At 49.1% G+C, this 10000-nt stretch overlaps 1 protein-coding gene across 1 annotated transcript; it reads left to right on the forward strand.

The window, feature by feature from the left end:
* Window positions 1-1792: 1792 nt before the first annotated feature.
* On the forward strand, window positions 1793-7627 carry SLC35D3 (solute carrier family 35 member D3). Its single transcript, XM_056852505.1, has 2 exons — window positions 1793-2402; window positions 6784-7627. Exons 1-2 carry the CDS (start codon window positions 1793-1795, stop codon window positions 7608-7610), a joined length of 1437 nt encoding a protein of 478 aa, XP_056708483.1. The 3' UTR covers window positions 7611-7627.
* The last annotated feature ends 2373 nt before the right edge of the window (window positions 7628-10000 follow it).

Consider the following 10000-nt stretch of genomic DNA (forward strand, 5'->3'; position numbering starts at 1 on the left):
TTAGGGGCAGGAAAAGGGACACTCTTGACGAGGCCCAGACATTGGAAAAGTTGAAGTGCACATTTCCAAGGCGGTGAGGAGAAACTCAGTACAGGGCTTCCCGTTAACTTACCTAACTGTAGTTCTGCTGTTATCAATGAGGTACAGAAGTAGCCCTGATCTGGATAGCCCAGGCTAGCCTGACCTCATCAGATCTCAGAAGTTAAGCAGGGTTGGTCCTAGTTAGTATTTTGGTGGGAGACCACCAAGGAAAGACCAGACATCTCTCTACGCAGAGGCAAGCAGTGGCAAACCGCCTCTGAACGTCTCTTGCCTTGGAAACCCCACGGGGTCACCATAAATCAGCTGCGACTTGATGGCCAACAAAACAAAAACAGAAGTAGCAGGAAGCTGTCCCTCTTCCTTCACTGGCTTGCTGATTCAGATGACTTTGAAAGGGGATCATATAAAGCCAAGGAGGGGGGGGGACGGGTGTAGCAAAGGAGATTAGACAGTTTAATAGAACCTCCATATTTCGAGGCAGTGTAACATTGAGTGACTAGAGAACTAATAATGGGGAATACTTCCAGTCCTGTTGGTGGACTTCCCAGAAGCACTGGGCTGACCACTATTGGAAATATGATCCTGGATTTAAATATGTGGGAGCACTAAACACGGTAGGGCTGAATGCTGGGGCCCCACTGCCTACGGAGATCCTAGCTTTTCGTGAATTGTCAGTTCTGGATTTTCACAGTTTGAAATGTACAGAAACTGATATTTATACGGCTTTTCTTGAGGGCGTGCTTTCTTTCCACCCACCCAAGCTCTCCAGAGGGATCTTTAAAAACGTGGCCACAATCTCCATGCTGTCTTTTCCTTTTCAAAGACCATGGGTCCATTTAAAATAAAATAATAAAAAAAAAGTCAGGAAGAAGAGAACCCACGTCTTCTTCCAGTTGAGTATCTTTTTCACCGCTATGGTTTGGAATGTGCTTGACTGCAGACTAATGGCTGGGCCCCTGGTGCTTAACTGGCGTGCAGAGATGTTAGGTTTTGCACCCTTGGGGGTTTCTGGGGGGCAGGGGGCATGAAGGCGCTTCTAGATCATACGCCGGCCTGCTGCATCGCTCTTCTGGGGCTTTCTGACCTGGCAAGTGTCAGAAGACCGGGGCTGTCCTGTCTTTCTGCTCACATTTGACTCTGTGATTTCAAGGAGCGGTTTCACACCCCACCCCGCTGACACCGACAGAAAGCCTTCCGCCCCAACCCCCTTCACGTGAAGTTCATCTGCATTCCTTGACCGCGGCCCCCCAGGGATCTCTAATCGCCCTCATCACGGTCACCCCGCCGTCAGGTCTGTGTCCTGGCCAGGGTTAACTCCTGCCGCTGTTTCCGAAGCACCGCTTTCTGTAAGAGGAGCGACCAGGCACGGCCGGATCGATGTGTGTCTTTCCTTGTAAGGACCCTGCCCGCGTTCATTGAATAAGGATGGATGGCGATTCCATTAGTGTGAGTGGACCCTGCAGGGAAGCGGGCGGGCGGGCGGGCGGGCGGAGGGGGGGGGGCCATAAACCGCCAGCTGGGATTTGCGAAGCCAACCCAAGTTGCTTCCGACCCCCCCCCCTCCCCGTTTGATTTGTGGCCGTGCCGGGCAGGGTTTTGTGGGTCCGGGCGGGGGCGTCCGGGGTGCCGCTTTGGCGGGGGCGGCCAGAGGCCAGGGGAGGCTTGGCGGCGGCGACGTCGGGGCCTCCCCCCGCCCCGTTCCGGGAAGCCCGCCGCCCCGCCGGGCGCGCCGAGTGCGGCGTCCCGTCTAATGGGAAGCGGGCGGGCGGCTGCGTCAGCAGGCAGAGCGGCGGGGGGCCAGTCCGCCCGCCCCTGCCCAGCCGTCCAGTGCAGTGCAGTCCAGTGCAGCGCAGTCCGCCTGCCCGCCTGCCGCCGCTCGGCTGTCGGGGCCGTCCGGGGCGCGCAGGGGGTGGGGATGGCGTGGGTGGTCGCGGGGGGCGGTCGGGCGCTGGGGGTGGGGGTGGCGGTGCTGCACGGGCTGTTCTCGGGGGCGCTGAACATCCTGCTGAAGTTGCTGCTGAGCCGCCACCACTTCTCGTGCGTGACGCTGCTGCAGTGCCTGGTGAGCGGGGCGGCGGCGCTGGGGCTGGAGGGGCTGCGGCGTCGGGGGGCGCTGGCCCTGCCGCCCTTCGGCCTGCGCCTGGCGCGCCTCTTCGCCGCCCTCTCGGCCCTCGCCACCCTGCAGGCCGCCCTCACCCTGCGCGCCCTGCGCGGCCTCAGCCTGCCCATGTACGTGGTCTTCAAGCGCTGCCTGCCCCTCGCCACCCTGCTGCTGGGCGCCCTCCTCCTGCGCGGGGGCGCCCCCTCCCCGGGCGTCCTGCTCGCCGTCCTCGTCACCACCCTCGGCGCCGCCCTGGCAGGTGAGTCCGCCCCCGGGGGGTCGACAGCCCGGACGGCAGGGGGACAGCGCAGCCCCGGGACCCCCGACGCCGCCCCGCGCGCCCACGGGCCCCATCCGCACCGCCTGCGCCTGGCCAGCCCGCCCCAGAGGCTTCCCCGTCTGGCGCCGGGAACGGCCGCCACCGGCCTCACCATCCTCTCCGCAGCGAGCTCCCGCCCCGCCCCACCCCACCGCACCCCGTCCCCGCTGCCCCCTAATCTCTTCAGGCCCCCACTCGAGCGAGCTGCCTCCCTCGCCCCTCGCCCCTCGCCAGCCTCCCGCCCGCGACCCGCCCGTCCAACTTCTCCGCTCCATCTTCCACCATCACTCCCGCTCCCGCACGCCCTCCTCATCCCGACTCGACTTGTTCCCCGCCTGCTCCCAGCCCTTCACCATCGACTTGTTCAGGCCCTTTCTCTAAGCACCATTTCACACATGATGGGACACCTGTGCGTCTTTGAGGACAGGGATCCCCCACCCCACACGGGCTTCCCGGCACAGAGAAAACTCTTGCACCAGTGTGAACCTCTGCGTGCCTTCCCCACATTAGTCCTGCGTGCGCAGGGGACCTAAAGACCAAAACGTTGCCGTGTGAGAAGCAGCCCCCCCCCTCTTTAACCCTAACCCGTCAACACCGCATTTAAAACCCCACCTCACTTCCTCCCTCCCTTCCATGTTTGTGATGAACCGCAAGCTTGAAGGGTTTGTTCACGTTCTTTGCCATCTTGAGAGTTCATTTGAACATCTCTCGAACTGATCACATATAATATAACCTTCCTGTACGGATACCTAATCTAAATACGTGTGCACCTGTGTACACCAGCGGCTTTTAAACTTCTGCAACCTCGTCAAAACATACACCCGCCCCATGTATTTCACACATTGTAGCGTCTGGACGTAAACGATGATTCCTTCGAGGAGATTATTTTGGTGTGGTGGGGAAAATGTCATGTCTGAAGGGGTTCCGCTGGTTATTCCCCATCTCTCTTCTTCCGACCACCCGAGGTTATTTGCAGCTGCCTCGCTTGTCTGTCTCATATCAGCTGTTCAAGGATGAGGGGGGGAAATTCAGAAAACAATTCACAAGATGGATTCTCTAGGGAGTGTTGCTGTCTCTAAACTGTAATTAAGTCTATTGTCAGGGCCTTAATGGACAAAGGAGAAATTCTATTTAGGAATAGCAGGACATTGAGGAGGCGTGAGGGCTAATTTTGGAGTTTCGTGCTCATCTCCTGTTCACTTCTGTGCTGCAGGCTGGGGCCGGGGCTCCGATGAATCTGACTAGGGACAGAGACAATTAAACTGTCTCACAGACTGCATAGACAAAATAATTAACCGGGCTTCCAAGTGCCTTTGTATCTTGAGTTTATTCAAAAGGCAGGGTGTGTGTCTGTGTTTGGGTGGGTTGGTTGGGGAGAGGTTTTCCCTCCTTTTTCTGCCTTGGGATTCTTGCTTAATTTGGAAGAGCATGGGAAGATCATACATACTAGAAACCAAATCTTGGTCCTAGTTAGAAATCTGGATAGAAATTGAGGCAAAGATAGTAGGTAGTTTAACTTTTACATTTCCCCCCTCTTTATAAATATCAATTGCATGGCTTTCTTCTTGTATGTGAGAGGGTATTCTCTGGAGATGGATTGTTCCAGTTTTGCTACCTTTTCATGGAAGGATCCAGGCTTTGACAGCTATTTGAGAAAGGACGCTGGGGGACATTTGGCTAATCTGTTTGTATTGTGAGGGTGACCCAGGCCGTGTTCAGATGAAACCCTGGGACCAGCGTCCTTGTTTACTGCTACTGGGCACTAGCCCGGATCCGGCATTGGTAGCCTGATCATTGCAGAGACATAGTGGAATTCTAGCACAGGTAGGAGGGACTTTAATACTTGTATAAAAACCTGCTCTGCTCAGTGTTCTTAATTGCAGTCAGTTTTTCCAAAGCACCACACAGAACAACGGAGGAGTAAAATTGACTAGATGCCAAGCATCTTCTGGTGTGGACAATTAAATCCCTTCATGTGTTTTCCTTTCGAAGTCTACAATAGTGCATCCATGGATATTTATTTATTTGAAACACGTCTATGCTGTCCCATAATGTAGTTCTCCAGGTGGATGGCCAAAAAAAATCAATAAAATACAATCAAATCAGTAAATATTAACTTGCAATAAATATAAATTAACTTGCAAATATAAACCAAAGCTTAAGCAGCAGCAATGCCAGCGGGTGGTTGTTGATGAAGAAGCCAGAGGGCAAATAAAAAACATCAGATTATATCAATCGGACGCTATATATAGATAGACGGCTGTAAAAAAAACTTCTTTACTTGGCACCTAAAACTCAAAGGAGTAGCTGCCAGGTGAACAGATGCAGGGGAAGGGTTCCACAGGCAAGGCACACAACAGAAGAAGCCCTGACTCTGCTGCACTCAGTGGATAGTCATACTATACTAATCTTCACAAAAAAAATGCTCTGGAAACTGGAGCGGGAATGTGCTTTACTCTTTATGGGCAATATCCTACTAAGTGTCAAGATTTTTTTTTATTTAAACAAAATGTACACTAACCATTGCAGCAATGCTGATTAGATTTTTAGGAGTTAGTAGAGGCTTTTCCTGGAATTAGCTGAAAATGCTACGAAATCCTGAAAAACAGGCTTGACCATTGTGGTACACAAAATGAATATACGGAAGGAAGATAGGCAAAGACAGTTGCCACCACACACAAAAATCTATGCAAAAGCCCCTTGTTCCATTAGGCACAGCTAGTTCTCTGGTTTTCCCAAAAGATAATGTAAACTGGTGGAGGCTCTGTAAGATTAACTACCAAGCTGAGTAGATTTAGGTCCCCTCCCCTATCCAGACCAGTATAAGAATGAACGTAATATGACGGAGATGAGAAGATTTGTACCTGCATGCTAACATGTAAGGTAATTGAGGACAGAGTATGAAAGTGAGGGACCCCCTCCCTTCTGTGAGATTTTGCATTTGTATTCGAGCAAATGCACCCGGCCCCTATCTCAGATTCAAAGCCACTACTCCATGCAGCTGCTCTGGCACGCACCCTATTGCCAGCTCTAGAGGCAGAGGGATGGTGCCTGCAGAACTGGATCTTCTCTTGATCCCTGTGAAAAAAAGTGGAAGTTTTCAATAGGCAACATTCCAGGTCCTGGTTTGCTAAAATTATGACACTCTTAGCTACCCTGGGTTCCTCTAGTTCGAACCATTCTCGCAACAATGAAGTGGGTTTTGATAACATCATTAGTGCAAGGTAAATGTAGTCCCTTGTGCAAGCACCCAGTCACTACTGGCCCATGGGGTGACGTCACATCATGACATTTACTACACAGACTATGTTTACAGGGTGGTTTGCCATTGCCTTCCCCAGTCATCTTCCCTTTACCCCCAGCAAACTGGATACATTTTACCCAGCTCAGAAGGATGGAAGGCTAAGTCAACCTTGAGTCGGCTACCTGAAACGACTTCCGCTGGGATCGAACTCAGGTTGTGAGCACAGCTTGGACTGCAATACTGCAGTTTACCACTCTGCGCCATGGGACATAATTATTAACCTTTTTAAAAAAGCTATTAATTTTTACACTGTCTTTCCCATAAACTCATGACTTCCCAGTTATATACCAAACTTATTATTTACACTGATTTTTCTTCCTCATCTCCAACAAATTGGTTGCTGGAATGTGGGACATATTGTATCCATGAAGAAACTTATTGTATTTTCTCAACTGCATTAAAGCAAAATCAAAGTTAAGGTTTTGTTAACCTGTATATCTGTAGGCATCAGCTTGGCAGAGGTTTATACAGGTAATTCAAACTGTGGTAGTTGTAAAGCAGACATATCAAAGGCATATTTGGATGTGGCAAATTATGTGTACTGCAAGATGCATCTCTTCAAAGTGCTCCATCCCTGCACTGGAGTTCAGTGCTTGTTTATGCCTGTGTGGTATAGTAGTTAGAGTATTGCACCAGAACTGGGGAGACCTGAGTTCTGATCTCCCCTTAGGCATGCAAGTTACTGGATGTCCTGTGGCAAATGCCTTGAGCTCCTTGGAAGAAGGACAGGATAGAACTGTCAGGATAATGTAAGAATTGTCTTACTAATTCACTTCAATGCCAGTCCCCAGCATGCTGTCTCCAATGGTAGAAAGCCCAGTGCTTCTAGACATCACAAGCAGAGGATGATGACCATTCCCTGTGACTTGACCTGACCATCTGAGAAGACGTTCCCTTTAGCTTTCATGGCTCATAGCCCCTGGTAAAACTTTCCTCCATGAATCTCACTAATGTATGAACATGACAGAATATGTAAACTCCATGCAAACCCATTTCTTTCTCTCCCAATGTTGACAGGTGCAGGTGACCTGAGTGGTGATCCCGTTGGGTATGTGACTGGAGTGCTGGCTGTGTTGGTGCATGCAGCATATTTGGTACTTATTCAAAAGGCAAGTTCAGATAGCGACTATGGGCCCCTCACAGCCCAGTATATCATTGCTGTGTCAGCCACACCTTTTCTTATAATCTTATCCTTTGCCAGTCTGGATGCCATCAATGTCTGGTCCTTCCCAGGATGGAAAGATCCTACCGTGACGTGCATCTTTATTGCATGTGTCTTTATCGGCTGTGCCATGAATTTCACCACCCTTCATTGCACCTACATCAACTCGGCTGTAACCACCAGCTTTGTTGGAGTGTTGAAGAGCATTGCAACCATCACAGTTGGTATGGTGGCCTTCAATGATGTACAGCCCACAAAACTGTTTATAGCAGGTATAGTGGTAAATACCATGGGCTCCATCATTTATTGTGTGGCTAAATATATTGAAACCAGAAAACAGAGTAATTATGAAGATCTGGAGAAGGAAGCTAGGGAGCAGGAGAAGAAAGAATGTGATGGATCTCAGCCACCATTGGTAATGGAGGAGATGTCCATGGAGACAGAGCCCAGAGATACAACGGTAGAGGAGTCAGCAAATGAAAGCATTCAGCCAAGTATAAAGGAGAAGAATGGCATCGTGGGAGTGGCAAATATACCCACTAACCCAGAAGGCACCAGCTCTGAAGGACTGGCCAAAGGCTCATTAAAGGATGCCTATCTTGGAGTATGGAGGTTGGTTAGAGGGGCTAATTATATGAAGAAAGATTACCTAATAGAGAATGAAGAGTTACCAAGCCCTTGAAGAATAGTTTCTTAGCAAATAGCTATCGAGGATACATGTATTTTAATACTTGTGGGGCGGGGGGAGTACAGATGGATGTATGTTTTCATATCTTCACAGACAAATCTTCATTGTGTATTAGGAGGATTTTATCTCATTCTGAAGGAACGGCAGCAGCGTGTTCATGTTTAGATTCAGTGAAATGAAGTTAGAATCAGATCAGCAAAATAGACATTCAACCATTAAAAAACAATTTAGTTCTATATCAACAGAAGCCAACAGTCTATCCTTCAATAGGTACTCCTGCAAATAATGGAATTGCTCAAAGCACTTAAAAGCATGATACCGCTTAAGCCAAATAAACCAAACAGATTTGTTAATATGCTACTTCATTCATCTGAAGGTTAAACAAATGGCTCATGCAGAAAATGTAAGTGAGCTCTCTTACAGTTCCCACTTACAGCCTTCCAGATGTTCTTTGTACATTTCAAGTCTCACCCATATGTGGGCAGTCCTTGTACTGACTGAAGAGGTCAGATCTTAAGATCTTACTGGTAATTCTGCACCGTCCCACTTACTATCTTCCCACCCTTGTCTTTGCTGACAAGGTGAGAGAGGTGTGGGAGGGGGGCTGTTTATAATCCAGGGTGGCTCAGAACTTTCTCAACTAGTTTTATTTACATTTTATATTTATGGAAATACACACACATGTCCGTGTGAGCACTAACATTTCATCTATTGTAGCGATCAGAAGCCATATATTCTTCTTTGTATTGTTATTATTATCACCACATAGGGCGAAAACGCATGGTTGCTTTAGCCTCCTTTATTCTGTGTTTCAGCCAGGATCGAATGCATGCGTTTTCGCCTAACGTGCGTTTGATCCTGGCTGAATCCTGGCTGAAACACAGAATAAAGGAGGCTAAAGCGACCGTGCGTTTTTGCCCATAGCCTATTTATTAGAGTGTTGGACTAGGACAATGATGGCGAACCTTTTAGAGACCGAGTGCCCAAATTGCAAGCCAAAACCCACTTATTTATCGCAAAGTGCCAACACTGCAATTTAACCTGAATACTGAGGTTTCCTCCCAGCTCGGCAAGGGTGGTGGTGGTGGGGAGTCCAGGGAAGGGGGGGCTTTGAACGGCTCCGTGCTCCCTTCAAAGCTCCCGCTGCCTCCGTGCGTGCCCACAGAGAGGGCTCGGCGTGCCGGACTTGGCACGCGTGCCATAGGTTCGCCAACACGGGACTAGGATCTAAGAGATCCAGTTTCAAATCCCCATTCTTCTATGGAAGCTGGTGATCTTGGGCCAGATGCACACACTCAGCCTAACCTACCTCACAGGGTCATTGTGAGGATAAAATGAAGAAGGGGAGAATGCTGTGAGCCCCTTTGGGTCCCCATTGTGCAGGAAATAGGGTATAAATGAAGTAAATAAAAATTTAAACAGGATTATTACCTCAGAAAGATTATGAAGTAGTGTTAGGTAGTAATCTAAGAAGGTTTTGTGGGAAAGTGTTGCTGAGAATGCTGGTGTTGTGGTATCCCTGTCAGCAAATTACAAATCATTTATTTATGTTTATTAGTTGCCTTTCTTCCTTATGGAGCTCAAGGTGGCTTACAATATAGATAAAATACATAAACCAAATATATAAAATACATATAAACCAAAAATTAAAATCACAATTTGGGAAAGCTAGTAACTTAATCAAATGTGGTCCTAAATAACACATCTTCAAAGGCCTCCTAAAGATCGAAAGTGAGGGGGGCCAGGTGCACTTCTCTGGGGAGGTTCCATAATCATGCCACAAACACAGGTACACTCTTCTGCTTCACTTCCTTTCATGATAAGAAATGTCACACAAGGAATCTTCCTTTTCTGTGCTTCCTTTTCTCCATCCCCACTCTCCGTGTACCGTTTCCCAAATTCACTACCAGACCACCCTGTTACTCTTCAGGCATGATGTGTCATCCTTTAGGTACTGTAGATAGTTTTCACGGGTCGTCACATGGACGGCTGATTAAAAATTCCACTAGCCGTATCGCTGCTGCTAGTATCAGAGTAGTAAACAGGAGTCAAAAGCCCAGAAGGAATGTCATTGTGGGTGAATACGACTGCCTTGTTCCCAATCAACCAGATTTCCCCTGCTTCTGTTCCTACAGTTCCAGCAAATCACAAGCCAGCCAGTTTTTCAGATTTGCAGGGGTTAAAGTTAACCAGGTTGAGCTGGTATGGAGTACTGGTTAGAAAGTGGGTGAAGAGGTGCCTCCCAATTCTGCTTCAAACCCCCTTGAGAGAGTGGGAGGGGGGGGGAGAGACGGTAGGCAGTGATTAAAGGCACAGAAACCATGTTTAATATTTGTGTCTGGCAGTATCAGCTAGGATTAGCAGGGCTTCAGTGACGCAGATGG

This window comes from Euleptes europaea, chromosome 7 (assembly GCF_029931775.1).
Source record: "Euleptes europaea isolate rEulEur1 chromosome 7, rEulEur1.hap1, whole genome shotgun sequence".
In the NCBI taxonomy this organism is placed as follows: domain Eukaryota; kingdom Metazoa; phylum Chordata; class Lepidosauria; order Squamata; family Sphaerodactylidae; genus Euleptes; species Euleptes europaea.